This window comes from Anopheles maculipalpis, chromosome 3RL (assembly GCF_943734695.1).
Source record: "Anopheles maculipalpis chromosome 3RL, idAnoMacuDA_375_x, whole genome shotgun sequence".
Taxonomy (NCBI): Eukaryota; Metazoa; Arthropoda; class Insecta; order Diptera; family Culicidae; genus Anopheles; species Anopheles maculipalpis.
In genome coordinates, this window is record NC_064872.1 from 22,686,217 (window position 1) to 22,707,169 (window position 20,953).

General features: G+C 41.5%; 1 protein-coding gene across 1 annotated transcript in view; it reads left to right on the plus strand.

The window, feature by feature from the left end:
• The first annotated feature begins 2,493 nt into the window (after positions 1–2,493).
• The window catches only part of LOC126565175 (1-acyl-sn-glycerol-3-phosphate acyltransferase alpha), a 44,372-nt gene continuing 25,912 nt past the window's right edge, over positions 2,494–20,953 (plus strand). The window contains exons 1-6 of the mRNA XM_050222323.1: positions 2,494–2,532; positions 4,211–4,389; positions 5,100–5,233; positions 5,330–5,511; positions 5,618–5,783; positions 5,850–6,015. Coding sequence (XP_050078280.1) covers positions 2,497–2,532; positions 4,211–4,389; positions 5,100–5,233; positions 5,330–5,511; positions 5,618–5,783; positions 5,850–6,010 — 858 coding nt within the window. The 5' untranslated portion in view covers positions 2,494–2,496 and the 3' untranslated portion in view covers positions 6,011–6,015. The remainder of the gene's footprint in view (positions 2,533–4,210; positions 4,390–5,099; positions 5,234–5,329; positions 5,512–5,617; positions 5,784–5,849; positions 6,016–20,953) is intronic.

Here is a 20,953-nt window from a genome sequence, read left to right on the forward strand (position 1 = left end):
GGGAAACACCCGCTCAATGGAGGTGAAGTGAAGCGCCATCGGCATCAGCATTTGTGTGAGGTTCGTTTTTGATTGATTTGACTAGTGCAGTTGTATTCGTGTGTGCATTTCTGTGTGTGTGATATTGTTAGTGTGACTGTACAATACCCTTAACCCGATTCTGGAGCAGGCAATAAGTTTGCAGCGATTTAATTTACATCAGTAATTAGACGTCCAAAACAAATAGGCAAGGTAAGTTTATAAGATGCGTTGTGGTCGGCATCTGGACTTCGTAAGTCTGGGAAGTCCAAGTTGACGGTCCTAAACCTAAGAGAGAAATAATCCATCCACTATCGAAATCTGTAGGACTCAAAAAATACACCACAAAGAATGGGACATGAAGAGTCTCTAGCGACGAACAGTACAAAATTCCAGATTGAGCTGGTTATGTCTATGACGCCGATGAATCAGGTCGAATAATCTTTATTCTGGCTGCTTAATAAGTTGCTCTGGATCAAATATTTACTTTGGGACATATGATATAGGAAGACAATGGGTTGGAGCAATTGCTTGACCCACTTCGATCTCAAATATAGAGAATTAAGGAGAATCCAACAATAATTTCTCCAAATTAGAATGACTCCTAATGTCGAATTGACATACGGGAACGAGAGATAAACTTTATGATTATGTGCCTAAGTAGTACTAATTAAGATGAGTCGTTTTGATTATGGCATAGTGAGGGACACCTGTGTTTCACGCATCAGGATGTGACATTTAATGTTACCCGTGCAGATCCTTCGTGTACTAGACTGACAACCGACGGCAACAAATGAGCTAATAATTAATAGCTATTTCGGTCATAGTGCCAACGAAGACTTTTCTTCTTCTCGACTTAACGACCTCTAAGGTCATGCCCGGTTATCGAATGGCTTATAACTAGACTTGCCGATATAACCCGTTGTTGGATAATCAGTCCTCACTACGAAGGATGGTCCCGGATGGGATTTGAACCTCTGTCCTGCCGTTTGAAGACTAGCGCCGCTGTCGCATACACCACCTGGCCGGCTTAAAGAAGAATAGTCATTTGTGCCTAATAAAAAATGTCCCACATGTGATGCAAATGGCGATATGCCCCAAATGATCTGTTTTTCTTAGTGTAGCGTTGCAGCATGAATTAAAAAAAAATAAAATTAATTATTTTACAAAAGAGGATATTTAAGCACGCAATACATATCACTTCATATTATTAATAGCAAGAAACTCATGATTCTTTAATAGTTTCTTTACAAGAAATAAAGTAAAACACATTGCACATTAGTCCCAATGTCCGTCACGCTATGCTAACAGATTATTCATGACAAGGAATTGATCATGCAGCTGTGAGATCACACATTATCTGGAATTATCAGCTAGAATGCCAACAAATCTCTCTCAATAAAAAAAAGCTACTCAAGAACACCTGTGCGTCCTCCCTGCAGCTTGATAACGATTGTCCAATAGTCTGGATCGTGTGTTCGAATATCAAAATAACGTCACCTCCACGTCTAGCGAACAGATGGTGATAATTGTGTCGAAGGTACCAATTCTAGCCATGTATTTTGACCGCTGTATTGCGAGAAGATCGCCGACTTTTTGCCGTGTGTGGCGCATTGGTCAATTGACGATCACGTGTTATGTTGGCATGAGCCGTTAAACCGCACCGTTGAAGGGCGATGTTGATGGCGTGTGCCGTGGCGTGTCTCTATCGCTACATCCACACAAACACACACACACGTTGTCTATACTGACCAGATGATGCTTGATGCATCTATGCCTCCCGATGCAATCTGGTACGATCGATGACGAATAACACGGTCGTGGCTGCTTCGTGTATTTCAGAAAACAGAAATGAAATAATACGTACGCATCGCATCCGTTCTCTATCGGGCTCGAATCAATAAATATTGATAAAACACACCTTTCTACCCTAGCAACATAATAATAATCGTACGCCGTTCGAGAGTACCTACACACGCGCTATGAACCTTCCTCGGCCCTTCGGTCTCCCAGAGCACAAAGAATGTTGTGGTTGGTGGTGGTTCGCTGGTGGATTCCGTCGGAATGTTTACAAACAATCACCGGAAGTAGGAACGGATCGGGTGTGGGTACATTACCAAATTAACATCCCACAACCAGACCCCGCCAAGTTCAATTATTTACCATCGAAAGGGAATGGTTTGTTGAACTCGGTTGCCAAAATGGTTCCTCCAGCTACAGTGGTCGTGGCAGACCCTTACGTCTCTCGGTAAATGATAATTACGAGCGTCCCTAACTTTCACTTTACCTGAGCTGGACAGCGAACTGGAGGGAGGTACTTTGCAGACGGGTGAAGTTGTGTGAGCCGGAAAGCTTCTAATGCTACTTCTGGTCCCTCTTATCAGTTCAGCGAGGTACCGGTGAACAGTAATTGCAGTTCAGTTGCTGTCGCTGGCGGTTCGTTTGCATCGTGTGCTTGTGGGGTTTGTGTTTTCTTCGATGAAATCGATGGCAAACGAGGAGATAGTTGACAAGGTGAATGAAGATCTCTCGTATTAGTGTAGCAAAGTTGGTATAATGTGCAAATTGTGACAAAAGACGTGCGATTCGTGGTAGTTGGTCGTTGGAACGCTACCTCGTGGGAACCTCAGAATGATCAGTGGGCAATTTCCGGCCATAATGTCTTGATTAGATCCTATCAAAAAGTCGTGTACCGTGGTACACGGTACACGATATGACTTTAAGTTCCGCTAGACAAGTTGATGACCATGTGCGTGCTGTTAGCCATTTTAACCGTGTGTCAGTTCGGAACGGAAAGCTCAACGTACTTTGAACCTGTTCAGTTTCGCCTTAACGACCTTCAACGGCCTTTAGTAAGCGCCCGAAGAATTGGCGGGATGTTCAGATACGGAGGCACGGTCGAAAATCCTCAATTTTCTTCGATAAAGGAAAAGGATTAGTACACCGAGACACCCACCCAGCACACACACCTTCACCTTATTACAATATTAAGATATTGGCCAGATTTGCGTTCAACAGGCTTACCGCTTATCAAACCGCAGCAGATTACGCAATTCTGTACCGTTTGTCACTTAAAAATGGTTAGCCTTTCTTTGCCACTTTGCACCATTTGCTGTCCTTTTATCGTGCACAGTTGTTGAGGAGTCGGGCCCGCTGTTGCCTCCTGCCGCGAGTTTGCGAAACTTGCACCTTTTTTATCAGATTAATCGCATTAGTGTGGTACAGAGGCATTACATATCTCGCGGCGGTCCATTTGTAGCTTTTAGTGTCGGCGCAAATGCATCACGTGTTGGCAAGATCGCCTTTCGGATCGGTTGAGGTCTTTGCGTTACCAGTACGGTGCGGATTGCCTTTAAGTGGAGTTAATTTTGGTGTCTCTGTAAATATAGCACTACAGTAAGTCGGGCCGGTGGACGCCATTGTTGGTTGATTGGTCGGTTTTGGAGTTGGTTAGATTAATCGAATTACAGTGTGCGAAAATTTATCCCGTCCCAGATGGGTTGGGATTGTAGGGCAAGGACCTTCAAAGTAGGAGAATAGTGTGTTTTAATAGAATTGTATCACAATACCGGATTTGATCGCGAAGTAAACGAAGATCGACTTCAGCGACGTTATCACGCGCAGTCAAAACTCTTATGAAATATCTCCATTTTCGAGCTGTTATCAACCACTAGTTCCGCACCTGGTTGAACCATCTAAAAAGTAATATAGACGGGGCTACGGATTGCGATAACGCACTTTCTAATCATTGACGGGGAATGGTCTAAATATCGCAAAGTTATCACTATCGGACCGCGTGGTCAATGTCGTCGTCGTGTTGGACTTAGGAACTCCGTTCCGAGATGCAGCTCAGTTGTAGCCGTACGCTTGTTTGTGACGCGACGTGTACTTGTTTACGATTGACGGTCGGGTTGCTGTTAATGAGTGAAGTTGTGGCGAAGATTCCAATACTTTTTGTTGCTCTGATATGAGCCATGATTGTTTGTAAGTGTAATTAGCGTTCCCAAGTGTAAAGATGCTTCGTGGCCGGTAGTTAACGTTTGACGTAATCGATTTAGAGTTCGGTGTGATAAATTGTGTACCACCTCTAATAACTTCCGAAGCTGTTGTATGTAATGCACGCTTCTTTAGTCGCGCTAATGACCGTTACTAATTTTTGGCTTAAATCTCTTCCTTCCCCCATCTACTCTAGATGACCACATCGAACGGTGAGCTGCTCGGTTTGGCCTTCATGGCGTTCTTTATCATCACGCTGTCGTCGACAGCGCGCTATTACTTCAAGTTCTTCTGCTTCATCGCCTTCTCGGTGGTGTGTGCCGTCGGTCCGGTACCACTGATGTTGATCCGACCCCGGGACTATCGAAATGCACTGTAAGTAAAAAAAAAACAAACTGGATGGTACAAAAACTCACGATTCTACCATTAGCTAAATCGCCACAAGTTTTTCTAAAAAGTGAGCAAAAAAGAGTAAGAAAAAAACGGATCGTTCTGGAAGATGTAGGCCACTGATGGGATGACTTTCCGTTTCGAACACTTCACAAGGTTCTAAGTTATGGTTTGTGTTTCTTTTGGGGGTTCATTTATTTTGCGTACCTCATAACCTCTGCCTACATGGGTCGCCTGTTTTTCTACGTGGGTCGTCGTCCTTGGGGCTTATTGTGGTGACTCCTACCGATGGAGCGCGATAGGTGGGAACTCTCGCGGATAGAAAATATGTATTTGCCGGGAAACCCCTTTCCATGTTGGCGTTTACGTTAATTATGCATGGAGAGGTTCCATTGGAATGGCTTTCCCCCGTAGCAGTAGGTAGGATGATTCGTTATACTCCCGCGAGCGTGGGCACGAACGCATGCCCTTTTCACTCAATAGATTAACCGTAGTGAACTGAATTGTTGATGGTGAGGTGAAAAGAAACCTGCGTGAATGCGAATGATTGATAGGCACACAGGTGGTTGGAACGACGCAACAGGAATATTTAAGGCTTTTGTTGTTATAGTGCCCAACAGGACAGCGCATTAAATTTATTTATACTTAAAGGTTAGCATTTTAAAACGAATTCATCTGTAATTCTTTCTCTTCAGAATTCCAGCGTACTTATGCATAGGCTTTGGCAAAATGCTTGGTGCATCGTTTACGGTGCGCGGTAAAGAAAACATTCAGCGAAATCATGGTGGAGTTGTGCTGATGAATCACCAGAGCGCACTGGACTTGATTGGTATGCATCAATAGACCACTACTCATCCAGCAATTGCCGTAAGAGTTCCAAAAATAGTCTAAATGTGTTTCCCTTTTCTTCAATTACTATTTACAGTTCTGGCTGAGCTTTGGCCCATCATGGGCCGGTCGACGGTGGTCGCGAAAAAGGAGGTGCTGTACATGTTCCCGTTCGGGCTCGCCTGTTGGCTCTGGGGCACGTTGTTTATCGATCGGCAGAACCGTGCCTCGGCCAAGAACGTCATCAACAAGGAAGCAAAGGCCATCAACGAGAAGCAGGTACGCGCTATCGAAGTAGAACGGAAACCGTCCTCCACCTTCAACTTCCGTGCATAACTGACATACTGACACGACCACGTTTTCTCTCTCGTTCTCCCTGTGATAGGCAAAACTCCTTTTCTTCCCCGAGGGAACGCGCGGCAACGGTGACAAGCTGCTACCGTTCAAGAAGGGTTCGTTCCACGTAGCCGTTGAATCGCAAGCCTTCATTCAACCGGTGGTCATCTCTAAATATCATTTTCTAAAATCGAACGCAAAGATTTTCAATAGAGGTAAACTTTGAATGTTGCCACTGGATCAGCAATCACCGACAGCTAATTTCCAATTCTTGGTTGTAGGACAAAACATCATCAAAATTCTTCCCGAAGTTCCCTGCGCAGGGCTAACGAAAGACGACATTCCAGAGCTAATGGAACGGGTACAGAAGATGATGCAGCGAGAGTACGAGCTCCTGTCGGAAGAGTCACTATCCATTAACAATATTAGCGAGGTGCACTAGGAAGAGTATCCATAGGTTTAGGGCGGAACGAAAACAAAAGCATAGGACGCAAACGCAACAGTTGACCTGTTAAAGCTTGTTAGAGTTATGCCCTTTGCGGATCTTCATTAGGGTTAGGCAAATGTAGAGCAGAGAGACAAAGCTCATCACCTCAACACGGACAACTCCTCCTTTGAACAACCGAGAGCTTAGTAGATGCGATTAGAAATTGCCCGTATTTTTAAGTATCTATTTTGTACGAAAGCAATCCGTTGAGGTATTTAGATCGGTCTCTTCCAAAACCATATTCTTTATTTTCTACTGGAATCTGGATCCCGGCGGATCGGTTCAACGCACAAAAGTAGTAGTAAACGAAGCGAAAGGGTACGAGCGGGAACTTGTCGAATAAATTGACAAACGGTTTTTTTCTGGTTCTGTCCCCTTCCCCAGAGACTCTATTGTTCCTGTGTATAGTGTAAGAGAGGGTGCGATCGGCCATTATCAAATCAGACCGCGGGAAAATGGAACTATACACAAAGTTTCAAGTCCAAACAACTACGATCAATCAAGACATCGAGGGGGGGGTGTGCGTGTGCGAAGGCAATATTGGCTTGTAAATAGCGTACAAAGTACATATTCTAGCAAGATAAGAATTTTATTCGAACGAACAAAGCAAAACTAGGGTTTAGGGCAGGGAGCATGTTTGCAAGTTAGTACGGTAAGCAGATGAGAGAAATAGAGCAGATGAACGCACAAACTCTGGTTAGAAGTACAAGAAAAGTGTGTATGCGGATGTGGCGGCGGAACACGACGTTAAATGTCGTCGTACGTTAAATGTGATAATACATTAAAGCGAGATGCAAAGATCTAACACAGACGTGCTGCGTGTGATGCAAGAGAAGTCGGTTGTGCCCCAAAAGGGGGCGTAAGATTATGTTTCCCGGTGACGGTGAAACGCAAGAACCAAATCCCAACACGAACGGGAGGCAGTTTATTGCCCTCGTAGGAATTTCCTTCATCCCTCGGTGTAGGAGAAGAGAGATCCGTACACTTTGTGCTGCGTATGGGATTTTCCGAAAAAAGAATGAACTGGTGTTGTATGAAAACTCGGTGCCCAGACATAGGTAAGTAAGATGAGCACTGGGAGGAAGAAATCAATTTCACTGAAAAATGCACAACTTCGTACGGTGTTGTAGTGCAAAGGAGAGCGTAGATGGAGATGGAGTTAAGGTTGACTACAATTAGGGTCCTATCATTTGATAGTGACATAAAAACTTTTATAAGGAAGGGCACTACGAAGAAGGTACGCTTGAAGCCATACACATCCAAGCCTCGTGGAGAGGTTTCCCATAGGATAAATACAAAAAAAAAAAAAAAACTAAGTCTTTGGAGAGATCGTTCATATTGAACATTTTAAATCTAGAATAGCCTGCTCAATTGAATGTTGATCCTTGTGACATAAAATTAAGAACGAAGAAAAACGAATTCTTTCCACCACAATTACCTACTCCTAATTGCAATTCTAGCGATGCATGAAAAGGGAAATTGATGTAATTGTGCTGTCAATTGTGATTTACTCACATTGATTAATGATGCACTAGACCGTGCTTGATGCGTGAGCAAAGGGAGTCATTGTGTGACTAATGATTTACAGGAAATGTTTTGCAAAAAAGAGGTCTTGTAAGAGGTTGAATGTTTTGCTCCCAAGAAAAAAGGAGGGCGTTAGTCTTTGTTGCATAAACATGTTAAGGTTGTAGTCGTCCTGATCACTTGTCATGACTAAGTAGGGTGATTTGAGCTGGTTGATTTGATAGGCGTTAGAGGGTAACATCCAGATATTGTTGAACTAAATATTGAATAAGTTGTTATGATCTGTTTGTCTACTATCACAAAGTTGTCCAAAGGGATGGAGATCCTTACGATTGTCCCTTCTGGTCCCAACCATTGAGAAGCGTTGCATCAAGTGTTTGACAACCAATCGTAACCGTGCCATTTGTCTGCATAAGGACAAATTTTTTAATTTACTTCCCTGTCCATCCAACAAGTCTATTGTCCTCACCTCAAAGCTATTCTAATCTCATCACATCTAATTTTCCTTTGCATCTTGCACGAACGAGGGGAAGCGTCATGTGGTTCCTAATATCCAACAAAAGTCCGCAAAACTATTTTTCCTAATTTTCCTTTGACACGTGCCAAAATTGGTACTTAAACGCGAGGGGTGACACCTAGAAGCAAGACATGCAATCGACAGGTTCTGCCGTGCCGAAATGAGTACATATTTGTGTGACATTGACATGCTGGTATTCGATTCTTGGGAAATGCGGACGGTAAACCGCAACCTCGAAACCAGGAGGGTGAAATTATAAACATCTTTCCCACACCATTGCAGATTCTTTTCCCTTTTACCAACAGCCTTAGCGGTGGTACCTGTGGGGCAGTATGAAGGGGCGGTTTTTATGACTCTCGGTGGAATTTCCCTTGTCGTTTTCAGTTACTGTATAGTAGACGTGTGGTTCCTCGCCTGGAAGGTGGATGAAAAGTAGGCTCAGAAATACTTTTGCGGTTATACGGAGAGTCGGGATAGGAGAACTTACAGGATAGGAGACTTCATTGTGTGTCTGATGATCCCTGTGCCACGGTGAGAAAGGACATCCACGTTGTCTGTATGTTTCATTTTTCATCTTCTGGGAAACCTAATGACTTTCATTCCGGGGTTTTGGGGCGAAGGTAAAAGTGTTCATTTGGATGTTGGGTTTATTCCCCAGCTCAACTAAATTCGAGCGTAAAAGGGCTGCTCGTTGATAACGACTGAAGGATAAAGTTCACACCGATAGGGGAGGCACAAAAAGCCACCGGAAAAAAAAGGTTCAGCACATCCGAAAGGAAAGGATATTCTGAACGTCATTTTCAATTCGAGAAACCAAATGTGAAGGATTCGGGATGATTCCAGAATGTAAATGGAAAGGTATCCATTCCCGGAAACGATCTTTGACTGCCATTGATAGGTATGGGATAAGGTAAGGTTAAGTACGTCCCTTTTTTGTGGGGGATAGAACGTTGGAAGAGATACTGTAATTTCGATACAGGGCTTTAACCCTTTTAAGGGATAAGAATAATATTGGCCAGCATAAACTTTCCAACACCTAATAGAATTGGCACGTTTTTTTCACTATGGATTAACAGGTTTTTTTTGCCACCTACAATACGATCCCCTTTCGCATGAGCGTGAAAGAGACGATAAAACTATCAAATGCTTGCTGCATTGCAAAAGAGAATTCGATAAAGTTGCGTGTAGCGCCGCCCGATTGCGTGTAGTGCAGCGAAAGCTCGTCTTATCAGCACTGTGTAGTGGTGTTAGTACGATCCCGACACGCAATCGATCTTCACACAGCACGATCGCGATTGCAGTATGTCAGTGCCGTCGTCGGTGTTTCGGTCGTTTTCGCGTCGCTTCGTGTAAAATGTGATTTTAGGTAAAAAAATACAACAATTTTCGTGGAAATTTGGTAGGAAAATGAAAATTGAAGCTTTTGCTCTAAGAAAACGATCAATGATAACGGTTTTATAGTTAAAAATACACTCAAAAGACAGTTTTTTATCGGGCAATAAATCAACTGACGCCTTAGTGGAACAAAATGGCGCGGCCGTTCCGATGTGTTACGCACGTAAAACCTGAAATTTGTGTTAGTATTACGGATAGTTTCGTGCGCTTTGGAAACCTTTTTATGTGATTTTTAATATTAAGTCTCAAGTGTAACAGTGTCCTCCAGTACATGAAAAGATGTAAAAGGTAAGGATAAAATTATTTCCTACATAATTTATATTATCGTATTACTTTCACCATTTCCATCATCTCGACTCGACTCGAGAACAAGACCAAAAAGCGGCACGACTCTTTTTAAATTCCCTTCACGTGCGTCCTTGTGTCTTTTTTTTGCGTACGGCCGTTCCTTTTTTTTGCGCTTGTGTATGATTAGCACACATCCGGCACAACAATCACGCTGCATGCACGCCTAGCACCAAACATAGCGCCATAATCAAACTGCCGGAACAAACTTACCGCACCGAAAATGTTCCTCACTCAGTGCCTTTCAAACATTTGCACACGCGCGCATTGTCGCCTTCGTATCCTTTTTTTTTTTTTTTTGTTCGCTATGACAACACACCCGCATAACGGTTGAACCCCATGACGGTGTGGTGTCACATTTCGCGTTCAGAGAAGGCGAATGTCCGGAAATGCCGGCCGGTAAATGCCTGCGAGCGTGGTTGGGTAACTCATTCTCTGTTTACAGACGATTTTCTGCTCAATTTTAGATTTTGCTCTCGCAGAGATTGCTCCCTAGTAAGGATGGAACTCATTTTCTCGTTTTTCCACCCTCCTTTTGGGTGGCTTGGTCCCGGACCCGATTTGTAAACAACATTCCGATTGAAGGAAGCACATTTTCCGCCTAGCGCACGCGAATAGATGGGGCTTCAGTAGTGAACCGTCCGTTGGCCGGTGAGGAACCACATCTGTGTGTTCGTAGCATTGTGCAAAGGAACAGTTTGTCCTTTTGCGTCGTTTTTCGTCTGATGCGGGTTTGCTGCAAAAGGTTAGGTTTGTGTTAAGGGGGGGGGGGGGGGTGGTGGCCTCAAAAAGTGCATCGGTACGAGGTTCCTTAGTTCCGGTGTACGTGTCCTGTGTGGTTAATGAATCCAGGACGCCACGTTACGCCCTAATGATGCTTGAGCTCAGGTCTGTTTACTGTACGTATCGAGTGTACGTGGGTGATATTGGAGTGTTGCGTACGGATTACGGCGATGCTACTGCAGTAGAAATCGGGATCCGATCTAACCTACCTCGGGCTCTTGCACGCTGTGTTGTGAGATATTTGTTCCATTAATCATTGATCGCGTTTATTGGAGCCCACACTGTTTGTTCTTGCCAGTGCTTGTGCGAATGTGAGTTTCGGATTACTCCGCGAATGCCAAACGCCCCAATCTGTCCTCCTATTTGGGCATGTATTGAGATGCAACGGCATCCTGTTTCACGTGGGCCTTGTTGCGTGACGTCTAGATGGTCGGTCGGTCGGTGTATGCAAGTGTTGTTGTGCGTGATCGTTTGCCGGATGCTTTTAGTTGACAAAAGCGAAGAAGCAAATATGGTTTGATTTATCACTCGGTGAATGCGTGTGGGTGCTAGAGTTTTTGGATGGGAGAAAAGTGAATTCGCACAACAATCAAGGAGGAAAATTTGAGGCAGAAAAGCAGTAAAAGGATATAGAAGCTGATCGATAACTTTGGATATAAATAAAGGATTACCATATGGAGATGCAAGAAACCAATAATCAAGGTAAGTTTTCATTTTAAATCATCACAGTTTAAGTATTTTTAATTGTAATAATAATTCTAAATATTATAAAGTTCTCGTTAGTGTAATTTAATTATTTTCATTTTATAATTATTGTTTTTGTGGGCTCTACTTGTTGCAATGGTTATAAAATTACATTTACAATTACATAAATCATTTCATTTCTGAAATATTACTTCCATTTACAACTATGTTTATCATGATTTTTCCACAGTACATTTACTTGTTTTCCCCCTTTTAATAAACTCTGATACATCGCCCAAACAACTCCGAAACCGAATGGGCGTTTGTTCAAGATGATAATCCTGTTGATACCCCCTCTGTAGAATTATTGTTGCAACTGTGTAAAGATGCTTAGATAAGTTGACAAAATATCAAGGATTCATGTGGGGGAATAGAGGCGATAGAAACACCGCAAACGACACATTGTAGATCGTCTGATAAAAGTTTTTATAATTCCCCTCTTCCAGGAACAGAAAAAAAAATGCAAAGTCACTTTAAATATCTTTATTACATCTGGCCGACGTAAAGAGCACAACCGACGAAGTGGTTAGGAATAAATCTCTGATTTTGTGAGAGATTATCTACTCCATCCCTAATTTTTTCTCTTTCTAGACAAGAATAAAATCAGAACATTGTGTGTTGCGCATGGGAAATTAAAATTTCATTTCTATGAAAGGAATTATAAAAAGAACAGTGAGTCAGAAAGGTAGAACTCGGCGTCACTCTTGTTAAACAAAGAAAAAAATATTAACACGATGTTACACCTTGCTCATCCGTATTTTTATGGTCTCGCCTTGTCTGTGTGCGCCTCCAGGGAAAAAAGCGGACGTGAATGAAATGGATGCCCACGGTGCGACCATTTATTTGGCTGCTGGTTGGACGGATGAGAAAAACGGTGGCTCCAAAATTACATCCACCATTAAATTTTATTTTAAGTAATACGGGCGTTTCGGAGTCTTCCAGCGCCTCACAGATATTTGAAAAGACTTGCTCGTATTTCCCTTCACGATACATAAGGTTAAGTGGATTTGTGCTTCATGGTCCCTGGCACTAGCTTATGGTCGACAAAACGACATAGAGAAAGGAGAAGGGGCTTCGCTAGAATTTGATCGTTTCTTATATTTAAGAGTGTCCTTTTTTAGTGCGAAGAAGTGGAGAAAACCGTGAAGTAGCGAACGTTTAGTTTAGATATTTCAAGTGAAAAGTAAGTTTTGTCAAATTCCTGCAAGCATCAGAAACGGGTTGGATCAGAGTTGGATGCTTTTTTGAACGAATTTTAAAGTGTTCTATCACGTCATAATTCTTAGGCCTCGGGTGGTGCTTCAAGAGCGCCACTGCGGAACCGAGAATGTTGATCACTTTCTGTACGATCTCATCTGCATCCTTAACGTTATCGTTGGCTTCAAACCATTCGAAAGGACGAAAGAATCGCTTAGCAGAGAACAAAGTGAAAAACGGCATCCTTCTTCTAGTTCCTATGTCTGAATTCCTTCCAGATTTGTCCCTTTAATGTCGGTCTAACTGCATGAAGTCATCTTGAGTTGGTTTTTTCTATCTCTCGTTTGAATACAAGGATAATGGCGCTTATAATGACAATCAAATGCATTCCCTTGAAATTGGGTAAATTCAGCACTGCGAGACTTCTCGATCAAGGACACACCATAGCATCGCACCAGGGTGAAAAGGGTAATTGAAAAATGAAACAACCAGACGACACGTGGAGCAATTTCGGTCCACCATCGAAAAATCGTTGGTGAGAAAAATATCTGTGATGAAGGAGAGGATTTGAGAAGTTGGTGGGTTTCCGATTATCCAATTGAAGAAGAAACGTGTTAAACTCATGAAGGAAGAGGGCTGTGAAATAGAAACGGAAAAAAACTTTTTTTTTGTCACCGTGTCTTAATAACCGCGTTCGGACTTTGAGATGAGTTTAAGTTAGAAGTCAATCGACCGTAAGTTTGAAAGGTGATTAAAAATGATTAAAGTAAGTCATTACGGTAATACCGGATTGATCAATGAGATTTAAATTTGAAGCGAAGAGTAAGTCTGGTAATTAATTGTAAACGTATTGAAAAATTTGATACATTTTAGGGAAACAAATTTTGGTTTGTTTCTTCAAGGAAAACTGGAAATACGAAAGAAAATTATCTCGAAATTGAGTAGTGAATTTTTGTTTGTTTTGTAAATAAATAAATAATTGGCAAACCAAGAAAATATAATCAGTTTCATCTTCTTGTCGATGGAACCACCATTTAACATAATACATTGTGTCGTGCCTCTCCAACATTCAAGGACGAATAAATCATTTCTTTTCTCGAAGGACACGCCATCACCTAGAACAGATTGTTCCATTTGGACAGCAATCGATATGAAAAATATCATTCACTAACAAGTCCGCTCATTCACCGTTCTGTCGATGTGAATTGTTGAACGTCTCAGACTCAGGAGGTAAGCATTTCAATTACGAACCTATTGACAAATGGATTAATTAAGTGATTATTGTTTTCGCGTTTGTCCAGCTTTTTCCTTTTCTATATATTTATTTGTTCGTGTGTTGATGTAATAAGGACTCCTTTGAATACACATTTCGTTGTTAATTATAAATTAAAGCCATCGGGCCAGTTTGTCGGTAGTTCATAAAGCAGTAAAACAAAAAGGAGCGAAAGGATAAGCCAATATGTGTCCGACACGATTGAGCGCCATTCCTACGGACGGTTTGTGAGCATTGATTGCTTCATTGACATCCCTAAAGCGCCAGCCATAAAAGGGGATTGAGGGCTGTCTGAAAGGCAAAAGGATGTAAGTAAAGGGTGGGACATGGCGAGGGCAACAGCAAGTGGCCGACAATTTTAATTTACGCAACAGTGCATATTCCATATGGCGCCACCGACTCGGTCGGCGTTTGTTGCTTCATTTTTCCCGATGACGATGATGGCGCATTGATGATGAGAGTAAGGGTTGTTGACCGCTTTTCGCGTGGTGTTTTCCATGCACATTACCACTTGTATGGGATGCATTTTTTCTATTTAATGTTAAACTAAATGTTCCAACCGTGAAGCGTCTAGTGGAGTGACGGAAAAGCCTTCATCCATCATTTTAACGCACCTGAAAATCAAAACGAGGGTTTTCGTCGTGGTCAAGGTACGCACAAATGAGAGTGAAAATGTGTTCCAGTTTTTGTAAAACATTTCTGTTTCTGGTAGACTAGCTGCAACTGATGGAATGTGCACATTCTATTTCAGAAAACTGCACATTCTATTTCAACCACTCCACACAATCTGCATCAGAAACTATTTGAAATGCAAATTTATGCCAATCTCATTCTAACCTCAGGAAGAAGAGTATTCAAACAAGCGATGCAAAACTAATAAAAAGGGAAAGAATGAATGGATCATAAGTGCTCGACGGCTGTTATGTTCCAACACTTGAGGGACTTATAACCAATTCCCAAATTCGAATCGAACAATTTATTATACTCAACTCAATAGTGGACAGTCTCCATCCATTGAATGACACCTTCTCGTAGGGAGGGATTTCGTTGGCCAATCGAGAGTTTTGTGGTGAGACAAGGCCCCTGCTACCAGCATCTGTTATTCATTTTAGAGGGTTTTCCTCGACAGGTGTAATGAGGCACCGTGGGTGGATTTACCGAAAAAATAAATTCTGAACGTCTACCGGTATTAAGCAAAAAGAATGCTTTAGTTACTTCCATTTTTGCCCTTGTTGGAATGTACATTTGCACACACAATCACACCGTTGGATAGGAACCAAAATTGTTTACGGAAAAATCGTTCCAACCAAGAGTGAGCGTTTCGAAGTGTGCAACCATACGCGTTTTCATCGGTTGCATTCGATCGACTATGCATTTGCGTTTCGGTTGTTTATGTTGTTTCATAAGCGGGGATTGCACCTGACTTGATTCGCTTCCGTGTTGTACACTGAAGAGTTGTCAAATATTCAACTACAAGATCTAGGGCTGTGGTCAGTTACAAAATGTCGCCATGTGGAATCGAAATCGAGGCAAGAAAATGAGAATTTCTCGATTGAAAGTCAGGAAGGTATGAGACCGTGTTGAGTGTTTCATTCGATTATATTGGCTCTTCTCAAGTATCTCTTTTTAGGGTGGAAAATTCACCCAAAGGACAAGTGAGAGATTTCTTTAGGGAGCGTGTTTGACTGGCCTTTAGGAAGCAAGGAGAACGGGAACTCTAACAAACGATCGTAATTATGTTTACAATGAATGAATCGAAATAATGTAATTAGAGAAAAGTTTACATTTTGCATGCATAAAAGTGGGTCTTTTATCGCAACTCCCTATTATAGCTTGCTTGAGGTCGAAATTGTACAGCAACTTTCTTTCCCCTATTTTATAGGAACGTATTTGAGGTTGGAGGAAATGCTTTCACCCTCGATTTACTTGGAAAGTAGGAATGGAAGTGTAAAAGAATTTAATGAGAAGGAATCAACAATGAGAAGAATGTATTTCCTGCCCCATCCTTTGCCTCATTTGGAAAAAGCCATGTAAGAATCGTGTCTAGGTGTCAAGGTTGATAAATTGCTTTCATCTAACCTCGTTTGTTCGTCGGAAATAAATTGTGACTGAATGTGGCAAATGGACAACTACACCGGGAAGTGTCGCGACACCTGTAAAGAAGCAATACAGTGTTTTGAGAGAACATTCCGACTCGACACGATCAATGTGGCAAATTAAAAGTGCAGTGCTGGGTGCTTTGGAGTGTCAAGGGAAAACTGATTGGAAAAGGAAGAGTCCTGAATATATTCAGGCATTTTAGGGTAGCGTGCATGGGAGAGATAGTTGTGGAAATGCTTTATTATTGATCACATCTCGTTTCTGCTTGTTATCGTTTACGTTACCTCTAGTGGATGGAACCACATATTTGAAAGCAGTAAAATGGGTAGTGTCTGTAGAGTGCATACATTTAGGTGCAATGGTTTAAACGATAAAAGCAATTGTTTTCTGTATTTCTTTGTAAGTTTTATAATGCAAGTGAAATTCATTTGAGTTTCTGTACTAGATTATCAAATGATTTTGAAGCATTTGCTGTAGTTCGATGTGTTACCTTGTCTCGAAATCCTTCTTTGGCCTCTTCTTCACTAAATCAGCGACTTATCTTGGAACTGGGTCTTCAGCTCAAGAAGCTTCGCTGCATTAAATTTAATGGCGTTTTCCTACAGCATAATCGTGCCAAACGACAAACAGTGGTGGTCTTGGTTGGCGGGCAATGAACGTTAATTTATAGCTTAATTAAAGGTAATTGAAGTTAGGAGTGATATATAAGTATTGCTGCAGTGGTAAGACACTGTTGGATATTTCAATAGACGAAGGATCATCACAGGAAGAGTACTGTTGTTTTGGTTGAGATTGGTTTGGTGAGAGTAATTGAGATTCGCTGGCCAGGTAATGTTGATGGTGTTATATTTATCGTCAAGTTAGCACGTTATGTTTTAGAGTAGAATTGTACTGGAGGATGACAGCTGTCCTTTATTTCAAGAATCACAAGATGAGCTTACAATTGAAATAATTTTGGAGAATTTCACATACAAGTAGTCTGAAGGAGCATTGGACCAATGAGACTAGATGCAAAACCAATTCCTCTTGCCCACTAAAAGGTTATTTGGATACATTCAATTTGTAAAATCAACGTTCTTGGTGAACAGATTCTTGGTTAAATCTTGAAAATTGTTGCAACTTTATTTTAAGTTCAATATTCAAACCACTTCAAGCATTTCGCGGTAGCAATTCTTTTTGTCATCCTATAACTGGTCTTTTTACTTCGAAATTGATCACTTTAATTTACGGAAGGTTTCGACTGTGCACATTGATTTTCCACGATCTCTTTTTTCTTTCTCCATTGCAGACGGATTTACTACGACGATGGTGAAAACAACGCTGCACAACGACGCCGCCCATCGAATTGCAGTGAAGATGAACGTAGTTCTACGGATTGGTAGTGGAAGACGTCGCGCAAAAGTGATATAAATTTGGCCACCGAAAGCAATAAAAGGGATCAACGTGATATAAGGGCGTTACTGTTGATGGAGGTGTTTGTGCGATTCAGGAATATTCGTTCTTGAAGTCATTTTCTCGTATTTCATCTTCTTGCAATGTGTTCTGCTATTACGGTTACTGGTGCCAGTGTTGGAATGTGATTGGAGTCATGAGTTTACTAAGAAAGAGTGCAATGAATATAATAAATGGCCACACATCTTCATCATCATCATCTTCTCCCCATTACCATGCTGGGGAATGTAAGCCAAGGGTGAAAAGTGAAAGTGTTTGGTGAGATAGAAGTGGAAGAAGAAGAAAGTGTATTGCTAGAAAGCGACGCAGAAGAGAAGAAAGAGAGAAAAGAAGATGCCATTTAGAAGTTGTTGGAACCCAGTGGAATGATATGGTAAATGGAGTGATTTGCAGGGTAGTTGATTTAAAATTGCCCTACGTTTGGTTAGTGAATATATTGGAATCCCTTCGGTTACAACAGAAGTGAAAGTGAAAAGTCGAAAGCGAATTTTAAGAAGTGAAAAGTGAAAAATTATTGCAATCTTGCATTAAGTCACGAATAAAATCGACCATTAAGGAGGGAGAAGTAGCTTTATTCTCCCTCAGAGGTGAATCAGGGCAAATTCTAGATGGTTTTTAAACCATTCGATGGATGGAGCCACAACAAGGGGGGTTTTCGATTACAGTGTTGGAATGGAAGGATGAGGAATCCTGAGTGCAGTGTGTGATCCAACTTCTCCCGTTCCTTAAGTCTCTTCAACGTTCGTTTTTTAAGGCTTTCTCGGTGGAGCTAAACGGCAAGTTCTCAAGCATCTTTTTACCGTCTCATCTGCAGGTGATTTTGTGTGTTTATTTTTGTTCAGTGAAGATTTAGTCAGAAAAAGTGTCGTCAGGCGTTTACGGGTGTTCATGTATACAATAGGTAATTGTGTTTGTGTTAGTGTATGTGTTTGTTTGGCCATGTGTCTTCGTCGTGTTTTAGCAACCGTGTTTGCAAACGTGCTTTTCCATTCGCGGGAAGGAAAATTTACCAAAATCTTGGATGTCTCGGCAAAAGCATAAAAGTAATCACAAGTTAGGCCGTGTTTTATCCTGCAAAATGTTCAAAGTGTCAGTGTTTCGGCAATGAAATTTGATCTTCTGCCTGTAGTGCGAATGTTCAAGCAGAGTCGTGAAGTGTGTTTTAAGTTTTTGCAAAGTCTCTCGTGTTTCGCGAGAAGACAAACGTAACAGTGTCTCTAAAGTGTGTATGGTGATCCCCGATCTCCCAGCTGTAGGATTATGCATCGTGAGATAATGAAGAAACAAATTTAACGGTATGTATCCTGGTCACGGCACAAATATTTCGGTTTGAAACCTTGGTTTAAAAAAATGGCAAAAACATAGGGAAAGATTCGTTTGTTACACCAGAATTAACGTTCGGAAAGAGTCCTTGCTGTCGGTGCTATTGAGTCGACTTTTTATCCTTCTCATCCACAATATCCTACCCTTTGTAGGTTGGAAAGTTTGTTTTAATTGTTGGTGCTAAAATATTCCTTGCTTCGTTTGGCGTCGAGATGGAAGGAAAATGAACGAGAATGGAAACAGAAAGTACTGCAGCATGGAATAAAGATATTAAAATAATTTTGTAAAAGAGAACATTTGGAGAAAACAAGTTCTGATGCGCTACAAGGACTGCAGATAAATTTTTGAAGATGGCAGTAGGATTATAGTCAGCAAGGATGAAGCAAGAATTGGTCCTCCACAACAAGGCACCTCTTCAGCTTATTTATGCCAATTACGATAATTTATGAAATGTCCGAATGGGACTCTAATTACAACTGGTTTGTTGGTTCGTTAGTCTGTTGGCATGCATTCCGATGAAATGACCATATTTTGAATTATAAAAAAAAATGTTCGATCGTTTGTTCATGAGCGACAGACGATGCGGCAATTGAAAATATTAAATTGTATAAACCGTTTCTGGATCCGGAACAGACCTCGATAACCCGGAATGGCCGACAATAGTGATGAAAATGAACCATAATTTGCATCCAACTGTAAATAGATGCAGATTTATGAATGGATTACAGATGGAATTTGTTATTTACCAATCAGAATGCATTCGAAGTTCCATCTGCGCCTGTGGAGGGCCAGCTTGTGGAGTTTATTAGCATGAAAATAACAACTGATTTTAATAATGGATGGACTTCTATTTCTTCTATTTCAAAACTGAACTTCTATTTCTTTAGTGTGCAATAGAAATGCATCTCTGGATTGTTTATCCTGGAGGATCAGCTTGAAGCTAACGACACTCTACTCTAGTGGATGGTCATGATTTGCATCTCATAAATATTTGATCGAGGATGAACAAAACGGAAGGCAGGTTGCACAAAACGGACAACGGAAGCTTCACTTGTTTCAGAGAAGAAGTAGGAATGATTTTTTTAAAGGTGGAAAGAAAATGGTAGCTCAATAAAAAGATCGGTGTCGTTTCAATCCCATTCGCTCCTTCCTGTTCGTCGTCAGTGAGGAGTTGATGAATGTTAATAAAAGTGATGAAAAGCGAGAACGCGTTGCTTAAGGGGCGAAAGAGCAGAAAGTCAGAAGAATCGTTCGTAAAGGCAAATGTGATATAATAGCAGTAGAAGACACAAGCGACTTCCACAGGCCAGTAAGTATTGAATTTAACGTGACTGAGTTGTCTGATGAGCTAGGATGCTGTTTTCTTTGCGGTGATACGCTTTTTCTTATCAACTCTGGTTGTGAGGCTCGTTTGAAGAAATTGTATCCTGCTGGAGAAGTCAACTACCTTTCTAGGCATTAAGGATGTTTAGGGATGTTTTTTTTTTTTACGAACGATATATTCTTCAAAAGTGATCTCTCATGGTTCGAATGTTTGTTTTGATGGCGATGAAAAGAAAAAAGAAAGCTGTTTAATTTCACAGTTCTTGTTATGCTTAGAGTAGACTCACATTTAATTGTGATTCTTCACATGCGTTCGTTAGTTCTTGGACAGTGTCACAGACAGGCCACAAATAGATTGACGAGATCGTTCAGACAATCAAGTATTTCCTTCCTTATTCAGATGAAAGTTCATAGTAAATAATCTCCGAGGAAAATAAGGCTTGAACGGTCGGCTTATGCATTCTGGCTGAGCATGAGATACGATTAGAGACAAAGTATACGAATTATAGCCACAATAAAGTGAAGTTCGAACCTCATCAAAAGTATCTACCCTTGACTACAGTCTATAATTATTCGGATGGTCTGTCTCCAGACCATCAGGTCTGTCTACTCAACCTGCTTGGCGTAAAGTAATCAAGACATGTCTAATAAAAAAGGCTACATAATTGTTCTTACGCTGTGTGTACAGCCAAAAGTGCTGACTCGCCTCCGTTTCTTCAATGCAAACGGTTCGGTCTCGGAGATACTGTTGATGGTGTGGTGTCCCTCGGTTAGGCATTTTTATGGGGACCCTGTTGGACAGAACAGTGCTTTATATGCAAAGACTTATTAACCTGAGGGTCGTTGAGTAGCGACTTTATGGAGGCGAGTCAGACAAAGGAGCAAGATGTCATAATTTGGCGGTAATGATGGAAGAAATCCA